Below are 26,801 nucleotides of genomic sequence, written 5' to 3'. Positions count from 1 at the left end.
AAAAGCAGGAGAGATTGAAATGGCAACTTCTTTATAGTTGACTAAATACATGAGCTCCTTGATCCTAATACATTTCATTGTCGGGAAAAATAATTAGAATTGGTCGAGGATGAATTTATACAACTTGATCGGACAAATGAATGCCTAAAACTTACAGCCAGGAAGCTGCAAAAATGTACTTCCCGGACTTCAAATGGCTGGATGGTAAGGCGGGCACGACATTCCCCTGCATCACCATCCAATGGACTTGTACAAAGATTCAAGTCTCGTCACTATGTATTCACATGCCTTATTCTCTCATACACAATGGCACTCACCACATCCTTTACAAACACATAAAAACATTCTCTGCAAGAATTAGGCATCAGAGTAGATTTTCGGAAGTGTTGATTGTCCTTTTCATGGCTGCACACAGAACTTTGGGAGGGATGAATTCCGTGCTTTGGCTGCTCCAGGCCGCAAGCACCTAAGATGGTGTGGGTGGCAAGCCTTGCAACTTCCTTGAAAACATTAGCCTCTGCAATTAAAAGGAGACTGGTTAATCAAGGCAAAGTTAAACATGTGCTTGAACCAGTTGTTCAATGTGTCATCAAGTTGCAATCCAGCATCAGAACATTTGCAGCACAAATGCTGCTGCATCCATTACCTCAGTTGTTTCCTCGTACATTTTTTTTCCTAGAAAAGAAATGTCCAGTTGTCAATGGAGCCACCTCACTTCAAAAAATTGCAAATTTGGCCAGTGAAAATTCTCAAATTTATTAATTGGCCTTGCATTCTCACCACCGGTCTTTATAACACCATCTTTATCTTTTACATTACACCCATCGGATGCTCTCCAATAATAGGTTTAATCAATCAAATTTCCTTCATCATTCACATTTCCCACTAGATAAATAAAGTTCTTACCTCTATCCTATGAAGATTTTAAAAATCACCATGAGAAGAGACTGTGAATCTGGAAATTTTTTAAGTTCAGTGATGGGTATAAATTGTCGCATTTGCATTCGTCGCTGACATGAATGCTCACCACCCTCCTTCCACCCCAACCCCAACCTCTGACTCTTGGCTCCGGCAGTATTATGAGATTTCTTGTGCTTTTACAAAAACAAATTTGTAAACTTCTGAATCTGGAGTGTCAATCTCGATGAATTTTACGAAAAGAAGAACGTTTAAAGCAGGACATTCTTTTCTTTTCTTTTCTTTTTTTTTTTGTAACAATTAGCAATAGAGCTGTACAACATAAAGAAAAGGCATGTTGGTCATACCTAACTTTTTATCTTTCGTTAGAAGCTTTAAGTTGAGCTTGACAAGAGATTGAATCTCGCTCTTGGCATCATAGTTTTCCTTGGCCTTTGAGTCAGCTGGAAATTTCTGCCTTTCTCCTTTCTGTACCCAAGGTTCTTTCTTGCAAGAGGAAGGGAAGTTAAGCTCAACGCTGGGACAAACCAAATTTGAAGACACTGGTGCAGGCTCAACTGGAGAACCAGTGCAAATAGGCCTGCTACAGCTATCAGAAACAGTAAAAGTCGATCCAAGTGATATTTTCTCATATGGCTTTTTGCCATTTCCATGAGGAACATCATGTTGAACGGGGCACCTTACATCCTGAGAGGTTATCAACTGATAGTATAATGGTAAAGGAGCAATTGCAAAACCTATGCCATCATTTCCAAACCCTTGGTCATGACAATTCTGTCTTTCAACCATCAAAGGCTTGTGCTTATTGCTGTCCTTCCAAACAGAATGACAATCTTGACGCTGTTCTTTCTTAAAGCCTCCAAGATTTTCAGAGCTCCTCTGTTTGCTATCTGATGAATGATACTTGTATCTTGTAAATTTTGAAGATTGACAACTAGTGCTCTTTCTTTTTTCTATTGACTTCGCCATATCCAACATTTTCCAAGCTCTGTCTATTTCAGGGGAATCTTTGTTTTGACTTGCACCAGGATTACTATCATCCAGTCTTGATTTCAAACTCAAGGAAGATGTTGAGCTTGGTTGAACTGAATCAACACCAATTTCAGGCTTCCTATCAGCACTACAACGATAATTTCTTTTGCCGGATGAGAAGCTCAAGGATCCAGATCGAAAACTGTTCCAATTATCACGCAATGCTTGAATACGATTATGGACATTGCGGCATCTGCTCAATGTTCTGCCAGTCAGCTGAACTGCGCCTTGCATAATGTCTGTCTGTCTCCTTGAATCCAACACATTCACATTATCTCCCAATGTCGTTTCCAGATCTCTAACTTGATCAACCGACAAGCAACTTTCAGAAGATCTTCCAACACATCTGGTTTTAGGTTCTCGCACAACATCAAATATTGATACATGTTCATAGCTTGGCGGATTTCCATCATTGTTATTGTTAACAGAATCTATCTCACTCTTGTTACGTTCATCCCTCAAAAGTGTACAATCATGACAAAACCAATCACCCTCAGGAACTGTTGCACCTAAACCAACACAGTAAGTATGAGCCGCAGAGTCACAAAGATCACACAAGAGAAGGAGGCTGTCGTCGACCGAGCTCTGACACACGCTACATTTGACTTCTGAATACGGATCAAGTGGCCCAACTGTAGCATTCCCGCCGTAATAGTACACCTACATGCAGACAAATCCGAGTACCATTAGAGGAGTTGCCACCTACTGTAGCATTCCTGTAGTAATAGTACACCTATAGGATTAGACCATAAATTCATCCAGTGCAGCTCAAAAGCAGTAACAAAATATACACGAAGATGAAAAGACCACAATCAATCTACTTCAGCCCAATAACAATCAATGCAAACCTCAAACGTAAAAGGTAGATACCATACTAAAATTTTAGCCCCCTTTTTTCATTTGAAATCGATTTTATTGGTAGAAGACTACGACGAATGCGCTCAATCACTATACCATATCCAATTCTTCATTAATCCAGTGAAGATCAAATTCGATCATTTTCATAAATTATCCCCACCAAATTACCATCTTAAACAACAACAACCAAAATTAAAATAAAAAACAGCCAATCAACATAATTTTAAGAAAGCCTTAATTACACAAGGACTAAAGCAATTTCTTGACTTTATTCCTCTAAAATAATCAAAAACCCATTTCATTTTGTCACCAACCCATACCAAATACGAAAAAATTCACATCCAATAGAAATTCCGCCTTCATCGCTACCTGATCGCGCACGGGGACATGAACGAGGCGGTCTGCGGGCAAAATGGGAGGCTTAGCTGGGCGGCGAATGGTGGAGAATCGACGTTTACATAAAGGGCATTTGGATTCGACCTTAGCCCATTCCATAATGCAAACAAAGCAGAAATAATGGTCGCAGCTATCAATATAGCCTCTGCTGACGCTGTTGTCATCTCGAGCAGCTTCTGTTAAGCAAATCCCACAACAATTTGTTTCCAATTGGAGCTTGGTTTTGCCTTTGGAGCTGAAAAGGGATGGTGGGGAAGAATTTTCTGGGGTTGGGCTTTGGGTTTTGGTGCGCTTGGTGGGATTTTCGGAGTCAGAATCTTCCTGGCAGTCGGTCGCCATTTCAGCTGTGTATGGAATTGTACTACAAGCAAAGAGATTTGAGATAATAATTCCTTTTTTCCTTTCTTTTCTTTTTGGTAGAGAAATGAAACTCCATCAGTTTTATATGGAAAAAAGTATAAATTAGAAAGTGCTTTCCTTAAAATAAAAAAAGAAGTGGAAGTTGCACTGAAAAGATGACAGGAAAAATAAAGACTAAAAGCAAAGGATAAGTAATAAATTTGTATACATGCATTTATTTATTGTTAATGTTTAGTTTGCATGTCAATTAATTACAGCACTCCTTTTTCACGCATACATACATGTATATGATAATTTGTGTTTGGAAATATATTGTCAAAATTTTGTGAAATATTTTCCAAAACTAATCCTCGTATACCATGGAGGATTGACTTGAATTAACCATTAAACATGTTTTCGAGTGTGAGTTTAGCAACATTAGGTGCCTAGCAAATTAAAGGTCGAGATTCATTTATTCTTCTTTTTTCCATCTATTCAACTATTAAGTTGTGTAACAATTAGGTATATAATCGAACTAAACTACTAGTGAACCTAGAACTATTAAATTTGGTCAAAAAATTGACTTGCACTCGGCTTTAACCGAGTACGAGCTGAGTTCCTGTGATTCGATAGTATTTCGATTCGAGTTTCAGTATAATTTTTTTAGACTCAAATACTCATCAAACCTTATTGAGCATTAAGTAAATAATTAAAAATCAAATATTTAGTTATTACATTTTTACTCCTTTAGATTTGGGAGTTGTATACATTATTAGAATATTGACTATGACTTTAAAACAATTATAGGTCATACAGTCATTTCGCATGAAAAAAATTATTTAATAGGTAAAAAACAACATTGTGCATTTCTTGAATTGGACAAGGACCTTAGGACGCGAGTTTGATCATAATGACTAGAAAATTGAGCATAATCAAGTCGATCTTGAGTTTTCAAACAGTTCTTGGAGCTCCATTTCTTTTGCTTGCTTGATCTCGAATAGTGCCTCCAAAGTGTTGAGTCGAGCTCGAGTACCACGATATTAGCATTCGGTTCGATTTGATTACATCCCTAATAACAATTCTCCAAAATTTTGTCATAGTGCTATTGTGAGGACTCGCAAAATTCTTCTTATTTTTTTAAAATTTCTTTTTATTTTGAATAAATTACTTTATAATAGCTTTACTACTCATTTCCCTTCTCCATAGTTGCAATAAATCATAAAATTAAGAGTTTCCCCTTTACTTTCATCGTTATGGTAAATTAGGGTTTTCACGTATTTTGGTAGTGTAATTAATTGATGAGGTGTGGGTACCAAATTTGGTGGTTAAGAGTGAGTTTTATATAAGAGAAAGTGTGTGGTTAGAAGTGCTAATAATAAGTTAGTGAATCATAAGTTAAAACACAAATGCAAGAGAGTTAAGGAAAATAGGTTTGAATCGACGTGCGCTGTTTGTTACTGGTTGAGTATCGCACTTGACCAATATTTTTTTACTCTAATCTCCTTGTTTTTATTTTATTTTTTCTTTCCTTAATTTTATCTTAAGATGGCCGAAATTTTTGACGAAAAAAAGAGAGGAAAAAGAACAAAAATAAGAAGAAAAATGGTAGAGCAACAAGTGGTGGTCATCACGTCAACTTTGACCAAAGACCATTCTAATTTTTATCTTGTAAACTCTCCTCAAAGCCTATTCATTTTCTTCCTTCCTTGGCCGAACTAGAGAGAGAGAAAAGAGAGGAGAAATTTCAAATTTCATCTTGAGTTTTGATTGATTTGGAGAGAAATCAACAAGAACCACAAATCTAATCCGAACAAAGGTGCAACAAGGTGACAAGGAAGCTTGAGGTGGAGTGATTTTGTATAGGTAGCCTTGATTTTGTGTTTTTCTTTGAGGTTTGAAGGTATTAAGCTAAGAAACTCTTCTTCCCTTTCTTATATTGCATTTTATTGGATAGATGACTTGAATATGGAAGTTTTATGAAAGATATCATGAAGTTGTGAAGTCGGTAGAATTTTCCAGCATTTGGTAGTGAATCTGTTCTGTTTTTGGACCCAAATAGAACTGCATATTCGTCCATGATAAAGGCCGAATTAGATCTTGTTCAAAACATGAAAGTTGTAGGAAATGGAGTTAACTATCTGTTTAGAAAATTTCAATTCAATCGGAGCACTGTAGAGTGAGACATGACTAAAATACCCCTAACTACCAAATGCCCTATTTCGCGGACAGATTTCTGTTTTCTCTGAGATTTCACATTTTGACCTTGAAAATGCATGAATTGGGTATTGATGTCTCATAAGAAATGTAGTTCTCTATCTTAGTTTCGAAACGCCATAAAATGTACCCCAATCCGATAAGCGTAGCTTCAATTGTAACTAAAACGCTGAGAGATGTCAAACCTGCTGCTTAGGCATTCTTCTTTAATACTAGTTTCCAGCTTTGGTTTTGATGGTTTTATTGTTAGAATTGACTTGTAATTGAATGATATTGAACCTAGTTGAAGAGCTATCTTGTTAAGCTTGCTTATATGTTGAAGTTGGGCTGAATTGAGGAAAGAAATGAAGCCCTAAGTAGCTGAAAAATAGCTAAATACAAAGGATATGCTGCTCAAATTTCTATCTTGTAAGGTTTGATTTTAGGGTTAGTTGGATCTTAAGTTACATATGTATCATTGAATGTACTTCAATAGTAATATATGAGTTGTTTTTGACCAAGATTTGGTATCAACTAAGATGACAAATATTAGTTTTATCTCGAAAATTGTGAATTACATTTGCTCACTTCAATTTGGGATTGGTTGTTCTTTCAACTACTGATTCCCGGAATTTTCTTTCATTATGTTTAAATTTGAGAAATGACTCAAGATTTTTTGTGATTTGGAAGTTCAAATGTTATTATTCAATCTAAAACTGTATTTTTCATATTTGCACTAGTAATTTCTGGATTTTTGATGGTTCATCTAGATTTTGATTAGTTGAACCATAATATTTTCTCTTGGTTATTCTTAGGGTTTGTCGGTGATCGAGAGCATAATCTGGAAGGAAACTTTTGACGTTATTTTGTTTAAACTGGTGAGTGTTTCTTATATGTTTGTACAATAAGTGACTATGTGATTATTTGTGAATGTTTGCTTGAATGTTAAATGCTTTACAATGATTGCTAAATGGATTTTCGTTGGGCGAGTGTGTATTTTATTGCACTCAACTCAAGTCAAAATGAATTTTTAATGATTGAATGCTATTTGTGCATGAATGTAAGTCTTTTGGCTGAACTGGACCCTTGCCCTTCGTTGCCAGTCGACTCGAGCCAGAAACGTACTCGATCGAGCGGCTGGTGACCCTGAGACAGTGTTTTGGTATACTCGAGTATGACCATGAAGGTTGGTGGAGAACTAGCCAATGAATTGGCTAGTGGCGAGAAATGAAATCAATGAATAAATGTCAATAAACTGGAGGAATTTTCACTTGCAAATGTTTTCTAATGTCGGAGGGATAAGGAAAATGATTGGCGAATAAATGAATGAATGACTTGAATGAATGGCTCCAAGTGAGCACGTATCCTTTCAATGATTGAGTGTTTATTTCTTGAATGATCGGATATTACTGTGCAGAATGTGCAAATTGTTAAATGTAACGTTTCCCTGATTTCTATACCTGATTACTTGTTTGGGAACCTCACTGGGTTTTTAACTCATTCTTTTAGTTTTTTTTTTAAAGGGGATACGAGCGAGGGCGTGAGACTGGTACATGTTAGTATAGTCTAGTTTTTGAATTTTTGCTATTGTACTCGTGCTAGTGCTTGGTTAGAGTTGAATGCATCTAGAATTCACAACTTTTGTTATATTTGGGATTGTATGAATGTTTGAGATAAAAAGGAATGTAAGTATATGTTCCAAGTTTGAAAACTGTTATTTTACTTATTCTACAGATAATACCTTATTTTATTTGAAGAGAGTGATTGAGTCCTGATGAGAGTTGGACAAGCGGTCTACCAAACCCTGGGGTACGCCTTAGGGGGAGATACGGTCGTCACAGCTATTGCTATTATCATGATTGTAAGCCCATTTTCCAGTTAGTGATAGTACCAATTGTTGTAAGAAGGGGAGAAAGAAAAAGAATAAAAAAAGTTACACAATTTAGTATTTTTTCTGGGTGATTCCGTTGGATCATTTAGTTATTCAGTTTAATGACCGGAAACTTACAGATGTAAATGGAAAAATTGTAAACCTGCTGTTTAAACGATTGCAATTTTACTTTTAAGTCTCATTCTTCCAAATTTAGAAAACTTTTACTGTCATGTAAGTTGCAACTCTTTTAAACAGAAATTAGACAGCTAAAAGTGGACCGATTGATCTTGTGCTCATTGTATATGTTGTGGCAGTTTTGCAAACTAAGGTCCCGATTGCATTATTATTTTTAAGAGTATTTTTTTTTGTAGAAAAAAGTACTATAATAATTTAATATCTATGCGATAAAAAGATAATTGAAAAATGTGTTCATGAAAAGCGTAAATTTTTTTTTTTAGAAAATTACAATCCAAACAAGGCATAAAATACTACTGATTTTTTTGGTAGTAAAAAAATATTGTCTTTCACATCAAATTCTGATGAGAAAGGTAAGTATGGAATAAATAAATTCAACTAGGAAAATTGTGAGCAAATGAACTTTTAAAAACAATCTTCAAGAAGTCGGCTGCTTATTGGAATATGAAGGGCTAACATAACACGAGCTCTCGAGGTCATTGACTGAGTTAGCTACATTCTCACTTTAAATATTTGGGTTAAAAACATAAAAGTCCCCTGTGGTATAGCTATTACACATAAAAATCTCTCGTGGTTTCAAATCATACCTATCGGTACCCCATGATTTGAAAGAAAGTGCATTTTCAACGGAAATCGTTAATGAAAACGCGATTATGAACCACGCGCCGAAAAAGAGCGTGGTTGCTTCGGAAAATGGTTTGTTAACTCAAAGTTTGAGCTGATATTCCTCTTGTGCCCTTGACAACTTATTAAAACTTCAAGCCAATCAGCTTCTTCGGACTTTGGAGAAACCCAGCTTCTTTGACCGAAGGTTTCTTCAAGCTCTCGTGCCTCAGGAGGAAAATCTGCAGGCTTGTGAGCCAACCTGTTGCAGAACATTCCTTTTGCAAAAAAAAAAAAAGCTCTGAATTGTACGGATGCTCATAATCTGATGCATCGTGGACCTAATGATTCTCAACACAACTAGCATAACATAACTTTTCCTTTTGGAAGGAAGGGACCGAAGTATGATTTCATACTAGTAAACTAATACTCCAAGTTTCCTGCAGAGGAGAAACAAGAAGTCGACTTTCTTTCTTACCCTTGGAACATAATCCAGCGATCGCATCCCAGTGCAAGCCGGAGTTACAGAAGCACCTCCGGACCCCACTGTTCGAATTTGGGTCGGGTCCACAGGTGGATTCCGAGTCACAATCCGTTTGGTTCCGGCAAATGGGTTCACTTGGCGAAACCCACTGCAACTCCAGGCCAGGCTGCGGCCACCTACTCACGGGCAACGAGTAATCCAAGTTGACAAAAGGCCGGTACGCCCGGCAACCCGCATCCCTCACCCGAATGGAATAAGAAGTCGACGACCCACCCGCCCTGAACGTGCAGCATATCTCCGAATTCTCACAAGCGCCACCGATGGGATAATCTTCTCGCGGGCCTAAGACAATCCTTCTCCAACCCCATTGTCTCCCATTCAAGTCCCTGAAATTACAGAAAAAAATGAATCTCTTGGATGTACTGAAGTATTTTCCTGACCACCTTTTTCTTCTTCTTTGTTTCTCTCTTCGATCGTTCTGTCTCTTCGTTTGCTCCGAAACAGCCAAACTGACTAATTCCTTCAGCAATTTTTCGCTTATATGTTAGGGCATTTATGTCTTTTCACTGACCTCCGTTTTCATTAACGATTTCCGTCGAAAATGCATTTTCTTTCAAACCATGGGGTACCGATAGGTATGATTTGAAACCACGAGGAATTTTTATGTGTAATAGCTATACCACAGGGGGCTTTTATATTTTTAACCCTAAATATTTCAATTTGTTAACAGTCACAGTCTTTTGGCATTAAAGGAAAAACTTTAGAGCCTAATTTGAATTGCTATTTATTTTTAAGAGTTTTTATAAAAAATTTAACTGTAACGATTTGACGTATGTAAAGTAAAATGATGGTTAAAAAATATATTCACAAAAAATATAAATATTTTTCTGAGAAACTTGTTCACAAAAAACATAAAAAATTTTCTGTAAAAAAAAAAAGCGATTAAAACATGGCCTCAATATCTTATTCGTTACCAGTCTGCCGTTGTTAATGCGCTCAAATGATACCTAATTTTAGTATGTGAATGCTTGTATTACACCCATTATATTTACATTTTTTTATGGACTAACTTCGATTTTACAACAAATAAAAATAAAAATAGCACTCTGTGTGTCCACTCAATTACTGTTAGCCAAACCCAAATCTCTAATAAGTAATATAAAAATTGAAAAAAAAAAGCTAAATCTACACTTTCTATAAGTTTTAATAATAATAGTACAAGTCATCAAATATTTAAAAATTGTAAATTTGATATAAAAAGCGGTTGAATTTGGCCTCTCCAATAAAATTTTAAGACTCTTACATAAAATAAAAAAAAAAAAAACATATACGTCAGTCAGTGGAACTCGAACAAATATTCGATATGTTGGCGGCTGCTTTCAAGCCGTCCTTTGGACCTCTGTCTCAAAAAAGTGTGAAAGACCGATTTCCTCACTCTTCTCAAAATTGTATATCTTGCCAAAGATTAACATGAAACCAAATAAAAATCCCTGTCTCAATTTCATCTCCCATCTTGCACGAGAAAACTATTAGGTCACCCACCCCAGACTTTCTTCTCCACCGCTTAATCTGCACCAAAAATCAACCAGAAACTCATTCTTCATTCATCAACCCAAAAAAAAAAAAATTATGTCCCAGCAAAAAGCTCACATCTTGACCTTCCCCTACCCTGCCCAAGGCCACATGTTACCCCTCCTAGACTTGGCTCATCAATTATCCATCCGCGGCCTGGACATTACCATTTTGGTCACTCCGAAAAACCTCCCTCTCTTAAACCCTCTTCTCTGCAGGGACCCCTCCATCCAAACTCTTGTTTTGCCATTTCCATCCCACCCTTCCATCCCACCTGGTGTTGAAAATGTCAAGGACCTCCCCGTTGGGGGTTTTCGGACCATGATGTACACCCTTAGAAACCTCCACAATCCCCTTAAAGAATGGTTCAAGAGTCATGTTTCTCCACCAACAGCTATCATTTTTGATATGTTCCTGGGTTCGGCTAATCGGCTTGCTGATGAGCTGAGTATTCCCGGGTACGTTTTTTCTCCCTCTGGTGGCTTGGCTTTGTCTGTTATTTACTCTCTTTGGCGTCACATGCCAAAAAGGAAAGATCCCTCCAGCGATGAAGAAAATATTCCGTTTCCAGTCCCAAATTGCCCATCTTATCCTTGGTGGCAATTATCCCCTGTTTATCGTAGTTTTGCCGATAATGGGACCGACCTCATATCGAAAGTTATCAAAGAAAATTTTGATGGGGACATGGCCAGTTTTGGGTTGGTGATCAATTCAGTTTCGGAGCTGGAAGGGGTTTATTTTGATCATCTAAAGGACTTTTTGGGGCATCCCAGGGTGTGGTCTGTGGGGCCAGTGTTGCCACCTAGTGGTGATGCATCTGGCCCGGCTGAGAGAGGCGGGGCAAGTTCAATTTCGCCTGGTGAAATTTTAACATGGCTGGATCAAATTGAGAAGGATCATTCCGTGATTTACGTGTGTTTTGGGAGTCAGGCTGTTTTGACAAACGAGCAAATGGAGGCCTTGACTTTGGGGTTGGAGAAGAGCGGGGCGAAATTTATTTTGTCTGTTAAGGGAGCTACGCAGGGTCATGACGAAAGTGAAAAGTATGGTCTAATTCCACCAGGATTTGAAGAAAGAGCGGCTGGGAGGGGACTTGTGATTAAGGGTTGGGCTCCACAAGTTTTGATTTTGAGGCATTCTGCAGTTGGTGCATTTTTGACACATTGTGGGTGGAATTCTGTTCTTGAAGGAATTGGGGCTGGAGTGCCTATGTTGGCTTGGCCTATGGGTGCTGATCAATTTTCTAATGCTACTTTGATTGTCAATGAGCTTGAGATTGGGGTTAGAGCTTGTGAGGGTGATGAAAATGTGCCAGATTCAGATGAATTGGCAGGTGTTCTGGCAAAAGCTATCTGTGGATTTCAAGAAGAGAGGAAAAGGGCCAAGGAGTTGCAGAAGGCAGCTTTTGATGCCGTACAAGAAGGTGGGAGTTCGTTCAAGAATTTGGATAGTCTGGCGTTGCATTTTTCTGAAGAGGCTTCAAAGAGACAAAGTTCTTGACATGGAAAAGCCGGTATTGAAAGTTGGTTTTTGATCAAACATTCTTTCAGAAAATGTGGCGAGATGGAGTTTAACTGTAGCTCAGGCTTGCAATTGAATTTGATGATTTAGTTTCTGCTTATGCATTTCTTATAGTTGTGGCTTGGCTAATTATGTACTACTAGTCATACTTTTGTGTTGCAGACTTTTGCTTGCATCATATTGGTGTTAAAGAAACTCTTTTCCAACAACAATAATGAGCCCTGCATTAAAAACAAAAAACGAAAAAAAAAGAGAGGAGGGAGTCCAAACTACATGATGGTTATTTGAAGCGCAAACCGAGGCAGCAATTTCACACCGTCCTTCAACAATAATATAATGTTTACTCCCTATTTTGGGAACCCATTTGGTGGGCTGATTCACATTACTAATATATTTATATGTATAGTATGTTATCTTGTGAGTACGAGAAATCAATATATTGATCAACTTGGAGATGGTCTGCTTAATCGATTCTTATGTTTGATCGACTAAAAAGTCTTATCATATACAATGTGTTTTTAAATTCAGACCGTTAAATGAATCGAATGACTTGTAATTTAATTATTCAAATCGATTCAACCGGCTTAATAGGGCTATAGACATTGTTTACAATGCATTGACGACTGCACACATAATCACACGGTGTTATCATTCATGCCAATGAATGTTGATGCAAGTGAAAGGGACTTGCATCTCTTAACCATGAGATTTCGAGTTTGAAATTCATTGGAAGAGCTTTCTCCTGCAAAGGGTTCAACGCGGTTCGAACAGAATTTGACAGGTTGTCGAAGCCTGTGCAATAATAAAAATCTGCTCAAACTAAAAATAATTTCTGTAGACAGTGGTAAGCAGGGTCGAATCCACAGGGACTGGGAGTAATTGTTTCTTTTCAAATTCACAGTGACAAGGGGGTGTTTTTATGCAGAAAGTGACAATCAAATAAATTCAAATAAAATCTAAGAAACTACTAAAAATTAAATAATAAACTACTAAAATCTAATGAGTGATAATTAAGGATCTAGCCAAGGAATAACTTCAGCAAGGTGCACCTAATTGATCATCGAAGCAAAGGCAATCCCAATTATTTATCAATAAATAGGTTATAACTACCAAACAAACGATGGCAGTCAACCCCTCCTTACTGTGTCGGTGATCAAGGTACGCCCGTTAATCACTGCTCTAATTGAGGAATAATCCTAAGTACGCCCGTAGAATTTAATTTCCCAATTGCCTTACGTATTAGAGGAGCCCTATTCTAACCAAATAACGCACTACCAGGGTTATTTTAGATTAGCCCGCGTATTCCCCTGACACGAATCTAGTCATGACAGTCGTCACTATTTTTAGGTAATTAAACAATTACGGATTTAATACCTCAATTGACAATAGATTATTAAATCAATTAATTATCCGGATCCAAGACAATCAATTAATTAAACAACCATAAGCACTGCAACCAGAGAATATGCAAATACCAATAAATAAAAGAAAAAGATAAAATTAAATCGATCTCACAGTTTTAGGCGACCCAAAGCATCCGTTGTCCCTTGACTAGAGTGAGGAGATTAGTTCATAATTAATGAACAAAATCCACACCAAATTAAAGCAAAAGCTGCGGCCATTGTGCCCAAGAATCAGGAAAACTCAATTCGTTCTATTCAAGGCGAAAGCAAATTACAAGAAACAATAGATTGTTTCAATGCGTCTGACATACGAAGAAGGGAGAAACTATTCAAGGACCATGCGGAAAAGTCAAAGGAGAAGCTCCAATTCCTCCTGCCATCCGTGGAGAATAACTACCCAAAAGCTAAGAAGAAAAAGTGAAAAACAAGCTAAGCTAAAAGACGAAAAACTAAGGAAGCCACATTGCCCCTCTGGCCTATGCGCGGCGGCTCCCTCCACGGGGAGAAGAAGGGACCCCCACTTCAGCCCTTCGTTCCTTCTTTTAATGCTGCGCTCTGCAAATTACCAAAAAGACCTTGTATTTTTTTGTTCCAAAAATGCCCTGGATGCCTGCTACTTGAACTCTTTCCTGATAACTGTCAAATCGACACTTATTATGGTATTTTCGTTCTACTCCCTGAAATATATGCCAAATACTAAAAATGAGTAGAATCCAGCAATTAATTCACATCGGGTCAGGTAATAGAGAAAATTAATAATAAAATAAATGATAAAATTACACCCTATCAGAATTAGTTGCAGACCGTAAAACGAATGTGAACACCATGAGATTTCGAGTTCGAAATTCATTGGGAGAGCTTTCTCCTGCAAAGGGTTCAACGCAGTTCGAACAGAATTAGTTGCAGACCGTAAAACGAATGCGAACACCAGTGGATTATACCTAAAAAAAAATAATATTATCATTCATGTCTTTGCAAGCCTAATGTAATGCATGGGATTCATCAATAGTAGTTACTATAGACACTATCTACGATAGATAGATAGTGAAGGTTTGGCTGTGCTATTTTATATGAATTGGAACAATAAATTGAGTTCAAAGGACATTTGTGTAGGTGCGGTTGACCGACAAAATTCAATCCCCGGCATTCATTTTAAAATGGAATGGTACAATCTGCACATGGACTTGCATTCCTACGTACATTTTGTTTGAAAGGTATTGGGTAGTTGGCCAAGAATCATGAAAGAATAATTGATAAGGGGAGGACCATTCAAGAAAAGGCACTGCATGCGTTCAGACTTCAAGTGGTGAGTGAGTTAGGTGAAGTCAAATCTTCCGCATTAAGATTTAAAACCAACTTCATGAATTGGAGTTCTGCATTTTTTTTTTCACGTTATCAACCAAACTTTATTAGTACCAGTAATTAGCAGGGCTATGCCCGAAGCGACGATATACTCCGAACTCCCACAAACGGAAAGCATCCGTTACTGGTCAATCCCTTCTTTTATTGGAAGGTTTTCTCCTGCAAATTAGTCATGGACTTCCTTCAACTTCAAGTCGTGTCCTCCCATCTCCGGTGACTCCAATAATGGAGTACTTTGTTTGTTTTTTTTTTTTATTTTCGTTTTCCGAGAGTAAAGTTCTCTTTGAGTCCCTATGCGCGGCTAACCATACGAGTCGATTTTAATCGAATAACTAACGAGTTTGCTCTATCTTAAACTCGCGTGATCAAATTTGAGCCTGAGTTTAAACAGTTTGAAAAACTGTTTGATGAGTCGAATTTAAATTTAATATGTGAAACTCGAGAGTTTATCACGTTCAATCGAGCTTCTAACACACGAGCACACATAGTAATATAAAATGTGTACTTTGTCCCTCATTTAAAATTATATAAATTTAAAAATTTTAAACTTGATTAGACTCGACTAAACTTGATTGATTGAGTTCAAATTAAACCCGCTCGATTGTGTTTGATTTGTACTAGCTCATAATTTGCGTTTCAGGCACGACCTTGCGGTACTGTGAAATGGGGTTGACAACATGGCAAATGCAGAACTACGATATGAGAGGTTGGATTTAATGCTCAAGATTCGAATATGCATATTTCAAGAACCATGCTAAGCACTTTATTTTTCCTTTTTTCTACACGTCATGTTAGAGCACCTCATCCCTCATTAGATTTATGTTCTGAAGAAACAATCAATCATGATTTTTCCTGCTTAAGGTCCCTCAAATGCTTGACTAAATCATCCAAATCTTTACTCGAGCTTCCTCCATTTTGGACTGCTCTTGAGGCAGCATCCCTCATCTCTACCACTTTAGCCCTCTTGGGCTGACCATCCACACTCACCGATCCCACAAAAACTTGAGCCAATTTGGTCGAGTCTGGAACCACCTTCGGTCCACCCAAACATGCAGGAATTGCTAAACCAAGCTCATCGACCAACAGTCCAGCATTTGCAAATTGGTCAGCACCAATTGGCCACGTAAGCAAGACCACCCCTGCAGCTACACCTTCCAACACTGAATTCCACCCACAGTGCGTCAAGAAAGCACCAACTGCTCTGTGTTGGAGGATTGCCACCTGTGGAGCCCAGCCTCTGATTATCAACCCCTTCCCAGCCACCCGATCTTCATACTCCATAGTCAATAATGCACTGGTCTGATCATCACCCGACACTTGGCCTTTATTCTGCGGTGCTTCCCTCGCGCACCATATGAAATGGACTCCACTACACTCGAGTGCAGCCGCCAAGGCATCCGTTTGCTGACTCGTCAATACCTCACGACTCCCGAAGCACACGTAGACAACTGAGTCATCCGCCTTGTCATCAAGCCAAGTCATCACCTCGTCGAGTGGGACCGCACTGGACCCACCACGGTTCGACAATGCTGACGTGTCACCCGTAGCAGCAGCAGTAGAAGCAGAAGAAGACAAGACCAGCGGCCCAATCGCCCAAACCTCGTCGTGACAAATTTCCGTTTTCACCAGGTTTATGCAAGTGTCTTCCAGATCCCTGAAGGAATTGATAATTATGCCCCAACTTCTTGCATTGGACAAGAAATTATCCCTGAAGAATTCCCAGTCGGGCTCTCCTGGTTTGGATTGAGTGATAAGTTCGGCGACTTGCCAGAGAGGATACGCCGGTGAATTTGGAAGACTGGGGAAGGAAATCATAGAATCTTCATTCATGGAGCTGATTTTTTCCGACAGGTTATGCCACAGATGGTGCAAGATTAAAGCATGATGGGCACCCGATGGCCAAAATACGACGCGGGGCACGCCGAGCTGAGCTGCAAGGTGATGGGTCCAACCTAGGAAGAAATCAGATATGATAGCAACTGGGGGTGATTGCTGGGATTGGAACCACTCAAGGACGGTGTCATGGAGTTGGGCAGTCGCCCGAAGTCGAGTAGCGAAGTTGACGCCTGAGGAATTAACGAGTTCTGGCAAAGAGAGAACCAAGCGCTGTATAGAAGTGGAAGGATGAGTAGAGAGGAGGGGATCTAGTAGGGGAAGATTAGGTGGTGTGACTAAAATGGTGATGGTTAGGCCCTTGGTGAGGAGCAAGTTGGCCAAATCAAGAAGGGGGATAACATGGCCTGCGGTAGGATAGGGAAAGAGGAGAACATGGGGGCTTTGGTTGGGTGAGATGGACATCTCCCTCTTGAAGCTTAGCTTAGTAGTATTTTGCCGATTTGGGGTTAAATGATGTGGATATGTTGAGGTCGCTCCGGAGACGACAAATAGATATCCTTTAGGTATTGGGGCGGAAGAAGAGGGCAACTTGTAGGCTTTATGATCCAGTCTCAACAATTAACGTCGTCATGCCTTACGCTCTACGAGAGCACAGTCAGCACACGCCATTGATAACTCCGGTGGGTGCGTGAGACTTTGTCAAGGGATAAAGACCACCCCTGTTTTCCTTTTCTATTTTTTTTTTTTGGATTTAGAAAAGGGATAGGGTGTATTGGGACAAGCTCCATTTACACAAAAAATTTTTACTTGCATCACAGTTATATTTTTAAATATATCTTTTATGTTTTTAATAATTTTTTTTTGTTTCATATACATCGAATATATTTTCAATAAACTCTTGTCCAAACACAAACACAGTCGATATTTCTTCATTATGGCCAAAGTTTTTTGACCTTTGTTTTGTCTTTGTTGTTTTTATATCAAGATATGATTAAAAAAAAAAAATGCTCCCTTCGTCCCATTTTTATATCCTATCCGAGAGTCAGTAATGAACACCCCTAAAGGCTTCATCCAACACATTACATAAATCCGAAGGGCAACAACTAGATATTACAAAAGCAGCTTGAAATGTGATGCCCATTTTTGCCAAAAGATCAGGACTTCCATTAGCTTCAGGGTAAACGTGATTCACTTTAATTTGTTGGAATTGAATCAGGAGAAACCTGCAATCCAGTAAAGCAAAAGTCTGTATGCTTCATGAGAAGTTGTCAACCGTAGCAACTGGTATGTATGTAGACTGACCCCAGATTGCTGCTCGTAATTCTGTGGCAACATCATAGAAACTGAAGAGACCAGAAGAGCATCTCCCCTTACCAGGAATGAGATCATGCAATGCAGCAATGCATTAGTAACAGCATCTTGGAACAGATAATTTTCTTTGAAAGGGAAATTATGCAGTTCAAGTAAGGTCCTGTCTGCAATTGAAGATAACAAAGATATGCCGTGCCGGTTGAAACTGTGAGACCTAGCCCGTGTGGATCACATCAGCTCCTTACACCAAAAATTGAATAGCAATGCACCTGCTTTCATGTAAAAAGGTGCTTAGGCCTTCATGAATGTTAGGAAATCAATCTTTGAATAACTTCGTGTATAAGCACTATCCTTTAGAAAAATTTGCCCCACAACAAAAGGCAATCTCTCTACTGGATACAACATAGCTATTCCCACCATATCTTGGAAAAGGGATACCACTACAAAGGCGATGGAGAACATCATTTCCTCTTTCCCGTGCCTATGCCAGGGCACACAATACCTATCCTAGACGTGGCCAAAAAAGTACTTAGCTGTGGCAGTAAAAGGGATCTAGCCATGTAGGGTTCTGATGTTGCAACGCAAAGAGAAATATTCAAACAGCACAACAAAATCGGACAGGATGACTACTTTGGATAGTGATTCTTCATATCCCTCTTCTAAGTTCTAATACAGTTATAACAGAACAAATCATGAAAACCATGGGTTCAGGCAGAGTTGTAAAGTTTGTTCAAGTCACATTTAGAGGAATTGTTCAAAAAGCTGAAACTTCATAGGGATTTTCATGACATGGTCATGATATTCGTATGGATATTGCTCTTATTCCTCAGGATTTCATCTAGTCTCAAATGGTTCATGCTGGAGAAACTTTGACTATTGCAAACATTTCACGAAGGCCGAAGCATGTCAATACTTAAAAGCAGCAGGTTGGTTTTGAATTATTGATCTGTTACAGCCATGCAATTTTTGAGTGGATAGCTTTTTATGGTTCCAACAGAAATGTCTAACTGGCATCTTCAATTGCTGATAGGGCTTCTCCTACTTGAACTATATGTAAAGTAGGAGTGAAAGACAGATGTCTATTCCTGTATATATATATATATATATTCTGTTACTATCTTCATTGCTGCTTTGCTTGATGTCTCTTTAGTTTCTGCAAATTTTTCAGCAGAATTATAATTTGCAACTGGGGTCACCCCAAATTCCAGATGCTACAATTGATAAAACTTTTCAGACACATACCACCTTTTGCGTTACTGATAAGGATACAAAGGCAGAAAAAAAAAGAAGCTAAAACACCATTTCATGTCTAAAACTGGTACTGAGAGTTACTACTCTATCCTTGGTTACATGGTATAAAAAACAAAACAATAATATATCCTTCTACGTATTTGTCCCCTAGATTAGCTAAACAAAACTGGGTTAGTTGTGTATAGATGATGCACATAGCCAATCTATGGCATATTGTTACACTGACACTAGTATTCCTCAATGCAAAGGCTCACGATTATTAATTGGGGATCTGTGACGAGGACCTCCATCTCCTCGGTAGTCTTTATTCATCAAATTTACAATCTGACTTGCAGCCTTCAGCAGTTTTTCAGAGTCAAGATTTTCAGAATCTTGATCTTGATCTGATTTCTTTGAAACTGAACTTTTAGATACTGATGAGCATTTTGAGCTGCAACTATTTGAGTCAGTTGCACATTCTTGGGAGCAGAGTTGGTCAGGTTTTGGGAGATCACTTGGCCTTTTCACTGCAGTCTCTGAGCTTGCTTCATTCTTGGAATTGGCCTTCAAATGTCTTCTGTCATACTGCAAAGAAGTTCATGTGAAAAAGAAGACGAGCATCGTTCGTAGATATAGAGAACACAAAACCATGGATGATTTTATACTGCACGATGGAAGGATTGAAACCTGGTTATAAGATTGTGGTAAAGAACGCTCAGCCGACTTCTTTAAGTTTTTGCTCCTGTCATTTCTTCCTGCAGACAACAAGACAGCTACTTCAGCTGAATATAGGTAACTCTTTTTAGCTCTACATGCATCTTGTATACTACTTGGTGCATAGATAAGCAGTCATGTGATGCCTTTATTGTTGTTTTTTGTATGTTTTGCTTTGTAAGATTGAGGCACACACAGTGGCAGTGACAATCAAGACATCCATTTCTACCCCTTAGTATCATTCAAGAAAGCAATTAAGTATATAAGATCCATTCATGAGTTTACAAGGAAATAAAGAGGCTGGAGATAACCTTTATCATTTCATAAGTGCAACAAGAATTATCTTGCAAAGGAGAAGAAAAAATTCATTAATTTGAGAAGGGGTTAAATTAATTCTATTGGCAAATACATACAAGTATACTTCCATTTCCTATCGGTACTGCATCTACTAATTTGTCAACAAAATTGGAACATGAGGGGGATAAAAGGCAAAATTTCCCTATCCTCAGTATCTTCAGTATCCTCAGTTATTCCTAGGTGGATGCGTTTTTGCCATATGATAATCGGCATTGAGAGCCATAAAACCACCCATGTTAACCTTCAAATGATGATTGACACTTCTACTACTCAATTTACTTTGCATGTTCAACTTCCCCTTCCATGTATGCTTACTATTTCCAACAGAACTTGCACCTGAAATCTTTGAAGCTTCTTCACTGGTCTTCTTGCTTTCCTCTTGCTTCACTTCATTACTCAATCCCTTTATCTCAAGCATCATTTTTCTTCCTCCAAATTTACCACTAGTATCTGCAGCAACTCTGGGACCAGCGTTGTAAATTTCCTGAAAAAGATTATGATAGAATCCTAAGTTCAACAAGTTCCAAACCCAAATTTTTTTGTAGACAATTAAACAAGTAACCAAATTTGGACATAAAACAATTTCTAGTATAATAATTACCTTTGCATTGTGCATTTCTTTTCCTCCTGGCGGCATAATTCCATTTCCAGCTTCAGCTTCAACTTTCTTGAAACCTATAAAGTGCCAAAAAAAGGTGAAAAAAAAAAATGCGTAAACTTTCTTGTGCAAGAGAGCTTGATAAATGGAAATTAGATTAATGAAGGGCAAGGAGGAAAAATACCTTCATTACTATTTGCATCACAAGCCTTCGTGGCTAGCAGAAGGACCATGATTGCAAGCACAAAATGCCTGAAACTTGTTGACACCATTTCTTGTTTCTTTTCTAGCTTTTTGGATGTTGTCGATGAGCAAAAAGAACGGAGAGGAAGCATGTGAAAGAACTCTGGCTTTATAGACAGTCCGAGGTCCAAACCAAGTCAAAGATAAGGTTCCAACAAGCACCTTTTTTTTTTTCGTGGTTAAAAAACAATGTAGTTACTCAGAGGAACCGGTGCTTAGGGAAACTCAAATTTATAAACTAAAGACTGCAGTATCCAAAGTTACAGTTAAAAGGTTGAATATGGTTCTCTTTGTTGAGTCACAATATTAGATGAAAGACCCGTGAAATGGAAGATACGGGTGTTTCGGGCCTGTCTGCCGCCATGCATGCATGACAAAGATCGTTCTTGGTGGCCAAGAATCTTCTTTTATTTTCCCTTTTTTTCAGTTAAATTTTAATTTGATTGAATATAGCTAAAGGCTCTCATTATCGAAAGCAAATAATTAAATTATTTTTTCTTTTTTTTTTGTGGAGTATTAGTGTGGTAACAAGAGTATCACAACTAACATAGAGTGACAACTAAATTACAGGATGACAAATAGGAATAACATAATTTTGAACTACAACTCGCAACAAATAAGACACCAATAAAACGGTCTAATGAAAGTTTCCGTAGAATTCTCATGATTATAACAAGGAGAAGTTGGTAAATGTCTTGTAACACATCCATGGGAAATGAGGGTTTAAGTTGTTAAAGAATATTTGTTATTTGTACAGCAATTGAAATACCTATAGAAATTTACTTCAACCATCACTCCATGGAATAAAGCAATCCATGTGTACAACATAAGTGGAAGGTTTATTTTAAGGGCATTAGTTTTAGAGGTGGCCACCGTTTAAGTTTGAACTGGAATCGGATCGAAATTATTTTGGCGCTTTATTGAACCGGAATTGAAATTGGATTTTAGAAATTGGAACCGGAACCATAACTGTGACTAAAGATTTAAGTTCAAATTTACCAAAATTTTAAATTGGGAATCGGAACTGATGGTTTATGATCAATTCAAATCATCTAAAAAAAACATTTGCTACTTATATCTATTTAGCCAATTTAGAATTTAATATCAATAGTCAGCATCTAATACTGGCAACTTCAATTCTAACCCAACAATCCTTTGTCCCATTTCATTAGTAAATTTATACCTCATAACTAATTTAAATCCAAGACTAATCTAATCTAATCAACAATGAGATACTTTTTCACAAATTTTGCATCATCTTTTCTTTTTCCTTGCACGTGATAATAGAATAAAAAAAATTTTTAACATTCATTGTCATATTTTCTTAGAATAAATTTATAACAACATGTTTTTAAACATAAATAAAAGGACTGGAACCGTAATCAGAAGAAACCGAAACCATAACTGAAATCGAAAATTCAAGAACCGTAACCCTAATCATCTCAATAAGGGTCGGTTTAAATTACATCTTTCAAAAGAATTGGAATCATCGATTCTGAAATCGTGGGAGTGTCTACTTGACATACTAAAATTACTCGTAACACATATATTGCATAATATACACACTTTCAATTTTTGTCTTCTTTCTGTTTATATACTTTCTTAACTTAATGCTATTTTTTGAAAATATTAACGCTTACATTCTATTTTAACAAAGGTCCATTGAACACTTAGATTTTAAGTGAAAGCACTCTACCCCGAATTAAAAAAAGAAGGAAAATAAGGAAAAATCTATCCAAGTAGAAATGCCCTGTTCAAATGATTCACATTATATATTGACCAAAAAAAATTCACACTATACCGTTTCTGTTATAGAATAGAACATGAATCTCTAAAGAATTCTTTATTTTTCTCATACAAGAAAACCGAATAAAATATTGAAATTCCTCCTTTGACTGCAGAATACACTAGCATGATAGTTACCATTATTCAAATACTAGTAAAAAACAAAAACCTGGTGATTGGGAACTCTGCATTTAACAGAGTAATTACGAAGATCGAAACGTTGAAGAACATGCATGGGCAGGCAGGTGGTAAACTAAAATGCATCGAATCACCAGCCACATGATGATTATTATTAAGTAGTAATTAACTATCATCTAAAACAACAGTTTTAACTTTACAGTTATGTTTACGAACACGAGGGCGAGCTCTCCAACTTTAAATCAGTGGGTGGCCCTTGATTTTTGTGTCATTTTTCAAGTTTCAACTCAAACTCGTCCGCCTGCGATGTCCACTGGTCTGGACACGTTATGCCGGAATCCCTTATTTTCACACTTCCATCAACATAGGAAATTGTGGGCACATCACCGGAGAAATTTTCTTACGTAAAATTTTAATGTTAGAGTAATCTTGGTGTTAATTATCGAATTTACTCTTTCAATTAACTTTTCTAGTCTCTGTAGATGCCAAAATATTTCACCAAAAAGATATAGTCAAGGGCAATTTATACATATAAGAATATGTTTAAAAGAAGAGGAACAATCAACGATAAAATATCAATAATACCATAATAACAAATCTATCAAACTGTCATTCTTTTCAACTGATGACTAGAATAGGGACTCCCTATAGGACTTGGTAAATAAGTTTTATAATCGCGAGAAATTTTCTAAAAAATATTTATTTTTAAATAATAAAACAACCATAACTTGATTCCAATAACGTTATTAAAACCTTAACTTGATTAAAATACAACTAAGTAATAATTTAGAAATTTCTGATCCTTGATTTGATATGCCAATAGTCTTGGATTACAATTGGCACGTGATGGTAATATGAGAAAAAATTTGGTATGACATTAAAATTGTGACCGTGGTAAATCATCAATCTTGTCCTATGGTTAGTTAGCCACAATGTGAATAAACATTGAGGGTTTTTTCTGAAGCAAAAAATGTAAAAGTAGCACTTTTGTTTTCTAATTTTCTCTCACGCAATGAAGCCGAAATCAAAGGTTTCCAAGTATTGAAAAGGACAAAAGTAAGAATATATAAATCACATCCGGTGCAAAGTGCCATGCTCATTCGTCGGTTCGCACAAATCTAAACCACAAGAAAACACTTTCGGTCCTTTTCCAAATTGTGGTTGAGTAACCAAAACTTGAATAATCGACATTGAGAAATTTGCTCTCGGTAGAAATGTTTTAACTTTTAATTGGTGGCTTTTGAAGGCAAAAATGTGAAAAGAACACTTTTGTTTTTATATTTTCTCCCATGCAACAAAGATAGTGAAATCTCCAAGTTATAAATAGGACTACAATAAGAAAATTTGGCTCCCCTCCGGTCAAAGTACATGTAATGTGTCGTTTCATTATAGTCTAAACACAAGAATAATCACACTTTGTTTTTCCTTAGTTTTTTATTTTTTTATTTTTTAGATTTCAAGTTCCAAGTAAGACCAATTTTGACTAAAACAGGGGTAAGCAAGTATTCCTTTTTCGTTTTCAAATGTTTAACTACTGAGAAGTGACAATTGCTTTTCCGTTAAAGAGACAAGAGAATGGGGATTAGCATGAACTTACTGGCGGTGGCTGTGTGCTTTTCCTTGTTTTAACTTTCAAAGTATCAACTGTCTAAGGATTTGTACCCCCCTCGGTACGGAAAACAAAGCTTTTTTATGGTTTTGCCATTGTTAGTTTGCATCCACATTTTAAGGCACATGGAGCTAGCGAGTTGATCAATGTTACTTTTGGTTTTTTAGAGATTTTTTGTTTTCAAACTTAGGGTTTCAAGAAAAGGGACTGTTTGTTTGCCTTTTCTAGACATCATCACATGAAAGCCACCCACAGGCATCAACCTTGGTGTTCAAGAAAACGTTTTCCATCCAAATGTGTATTGTTGAATCATGCATGAATGCTCATCTTGCAGATAATTAGCTTCAATGACCTTTTTTTTTGTTTGGACTTTTTTCTAATAGGAAAGGCGTGGGATTTAAGATGTGAGGAGGAGGAGGAAAGGGGATTTGAATTTAAAATCTTTGTGTTTGAGGGGACTCAACCTTAATCAATCATGAAATCAAAGTCTCATCAGCTTCAATGACTAGTGTTTATAAACCAGGAAAAAAAAAAAAAGAGACAAAGGGTTAGACAATTGGTACTACTACTTCCTTGGAGGACAGGTGCCTTTTGCTATATATGTAGTTATTTGAGTGGAATCAGAAATTAGGAGGATAGGATAAAATTCTCCAAAGATCTCTCCTTTAACCTTTTTGTTATTACTTGCAAAATAGACTGTGCATGACATCTCTACTTTGCGAATTTTTATTTCAAGTCTGCTAAGTTTTAACAGTTGAGACATGGGATACTTCCAGGAGTCATGTAATGCTGGCAGGAAGCAAGTATTTTTGTCAGTCTGCTTTGAATTAATTAACCTCAGCTGATTTAAAGAATCTGCTCCAGTTTGAAGTTTGAACCTTGTGGTTATGGTCAAAAAACCGGCAATGACTTTTTGTAGTCATACTCATAGGACTCTTTCCACAAAAAGAAGTTAATAGGAACGTGGAGTGTCTAAAGAAAGCCATGTCAATGGGTTTGGTTTTCCAAAAATGTCTCGACTTTTACAGTCACAATAACGTTTTCTTGCTCTTTCGCATGAATCTTTTTCTTTTGACAAATCTTTTAGAATGATGCGAGGTTTCCAGGTTGACTGGAGGACAGAATCCTTGAGAAAGGGGTAGCAGGAGATGGAGACACAGCCACATGTTTAGAACAAAGAGTTTTACTGTAGATTGTTGAATGGGTTTGATTGTAAAGTTGTTTAAACCTTGAGAAGTGGCCATTGAGGCTAAAGCATCGTGACTTCTTGCCGATCCAACGCCCATGCATTATATTTGTACTTCAGAAAAAGCCGCTTTAGTGCATGGATAAACTTTATAGCGCGTGAATTGGAGTGTTCTGTCTATCCTACGGCTGATTGTATTACTGAATGTCAATTAGTAGTTTGTATCTTGCACAGGCACTCATTCAATCTATACATAATGGGTTCTTTTGCCTTCGGGCTTCAATCTTTGATCGTTCCTTTTCTAAATTGTTTTTGTTCTTAGAAATAGAATTACATCAACTAACTACCTATGAATGAAATACAAAAGGAAAGACAAAGACAAAGACAGAGTAATTATTATAGTATTTTTTGTGATGTGATATATATGAGATAAAAAGATAGTTGAAAATATAAAAAGTTTGATTGAAAAATATATTTATGATGCAAGCGGAATATATATATATATATATATATATATTTAAAAAAAACTATCCAAACACACATAGTGGCCTCAGCAATGACCAAAATTAATCATCAATGCACTTGTCCACATACATCTTGGGATTTAATTATAGGGAGGGAAACAAAGAAAAAAGGGTTTACAAATTGTTAAGTGAAGATTATGTCGTGCATTTTTAGTAGATAGATTTGAAAGCACAAGTTGGTAGTTTAATTCAATTATAAATCATCTCAACAATTATAAATTGAGTCAAGTTTGAGTATCTTTATCGTTCTTCTTCGTTTTTTTTTTTTTATAAATAATGAGTTGGTAACTGAATTTCAAACTATAAATCATCTCATTACAAAAGAGAAAAAAATGATTCACAAATTGTTAAGTGAAGATTATTTCACTCATTTTGAGTAGATAGATTTGAAAGCACAAGTTGGTGGTTTAATTCAAATTATAAATCATCTCAACAACTATAATTGAGTCGAGTTTGAACATATTTTTCATTTTTTTTATAAACAATGAGTTGGGATTCTAATTATTATCAATAATTGTGAC

At 37.1% G+C, this 26,801-nt stretch overlaps 4 protein-coding genes across 5 annotated transcripts; 1 reads left to right on the top strand and 3 right to left on the bottom strand.

Annotated features, from left to right (window-relative positions):
- Window positions 1-12: 12 nt before the first annotated feature.
- Window positions 13-3,648, bottom strand: LOC113740216 (uncharacterized). 2 transcript variants are annotated; one of them, XM_027267752.2, is made up of 4 exons: window positions 3,178-3,648; window positions 1,266-2,610; window positions 647-675; window positions 375-517 (listed from the first exon to the last, which is right to left on the bottom strand). In XM_027267752.2, exons 1-4 carry the CDS (start codon window positions 3,541-3,543, stop codon window positions 467-469), a joined length of 1,791 nt encoding a protein of 596 aa, XP_027123553.2. In that variant the 5' UTR covers window positions 3,544-3,648; the 3' UTR covers window positions 375-466. The 2 variants fall into 2 exon arrangements, with proteins under 2 accessions (XP_027123552.2, XP_027123553.2); XM_027267751.2 differs by lacking the exon at window positions 647-675 and having other exon boundaries at window positions 13-517; window positions 3,178-3,646.
- A 6,626-nt stretch (window positions 3,649-10,274) lies between these two features.
- Window positions 10,275-12,145, top strand: LOC113738789 (UDP-glycosyltransferase 89B2-like). The gene has a single exon (XM_027266058.2). It carries the CDS (start codon window positions 10,521-10,523, stop codon window positions 11,961-11,963), a length of 1,443 nt encoding a protein of 480 aa, XP_027121859.1. The 5' UTR covers window positions 10,275-10,520; the 3' UTR covers window positions 11,964-12,145.
- A 3,338-nt stretch (window positions 12,146-15,483) lies between these two features.
- LOC113738586 (flavonol 3-O-glucosyltransferase UGT89B1-like) lies at window positions 15,484-17,241 on the bottom strand. Its single transcript, XM_027265830.2, has one exon. It carries the CDS (start codon window positions 17,045-17,047, stop codon window positions 15,590-15,592), a length of 1,458 nt encoding a protein of 485 aa, XP_027121631.2. The 5' UTR covers window positions 17,048-17,241; the 3' UTR covers window positions 15,484-15,589.
- A 1,934-nt stretch (window positions 17,242-19,175) lies between these two features.
- LOC113738463 (uncharacterized) lies at window positions 19,176-21,139 on the bottom strand. Its single transcript, XM_027265669.2, has 5 exons — window positions 20,980-21,139; window positions 20,799-20,872; window positions 20,534-20,681; window positions 19,814-19,881; window positions 19,176-19,711 (listed from the first exon to the last, which is right to left on the bottom strand). The coding sequence occupies exons 1-5, from the start codon at window positions 21,128-21,130 to the stop codon at window positions 19,385-19,387; spliced, it is 768 nt and encodes a 255-aa protein (XP_027121470.2). The 5' UTR covers window positions 21,131-21,139; the 3' UTR covers window positions 19,176-19,384.
- Window positions 21,140-26,801: the final 5,662 nt, after the last annotated feature.

This window comes from Coffea arabica, chromosome 4c (assembly GCF_036785885.1).
Source record: "Coffea arabica cultivar ET-39 chromosome 4c, Coffea Arabica ET-39 HiFi, whole genome shotgun sequence".
Lineage (NCBI taxonomy): Eukaryota > Viridiplantae > Streptophyta > Magnoliopsida > Gentianales > Rubiaceae > Coffea > Coffea arabica.
This window is presented reverse-complemented; position numbering and strand designations above follow the sequence as displayed.

Excerpts from the sequence above, each read along its gene's own strand:
- LOC113738789 (XM_027266058.2), top strand. The coding sequence starts at position 10,521 with ATGTCCCAGCAAAAAGCTCACATCTTGACCTTCCCCTACCCTGCCCAA.
- LOC113738463 (XM_027265669.2), bottom strand. The coding sequence starts at position 21,130 with ATGCTTCCTCTCCGTTCTTTTTGCTCATCGACAACATCCAAAAAGCTA. Across the intron at positions 20,682-20,798 it reads AAGAAATGCACAATGCAAAG|GAAATTTACAACGCTGGTCC; the intron begins GTAATTATTATA and ends AATCTTTTTCAG. Across the intron at positions 19,882-20,533 it reads AGAAGCTTCAAAGATTTCAG|GAAGAAATGACAGGAGCAAA; the intron begins GTGCAAGTTCTG and ends TGTTGTCTGCAG.
- LOC113740216 (XM_027267751.2), bottom strand. The coding sequence starts at position 3,543 with ATGGCGACCGACTGCCAGGAAGATTCTGACTCCGAAAATCCCACCAAG. Across the intron at positions 2,611-3,177 it reads ATGTCCCCGTGCGCGATCAG|GTGTACTATTACGGCGGGAA; the intron begins GTAGCGATGAAG and ends GTCTGCATGTAG. Across the intron at positions 518-1,265 it reads AACGAAAGATAAAAAGTTAG|AGGCTAATGTTTTCAAGGAA; the intron begins GTATGACCAACA and ends TTTTAATTGCAG.
- LOC113738586 (XM_027265830.2), bottom strand. The coding sequence starts at position 17,047 with ATGTCCATCTCACCCAACCAAAGCCCCCATGTTCTCCTCTTTCCCTAT.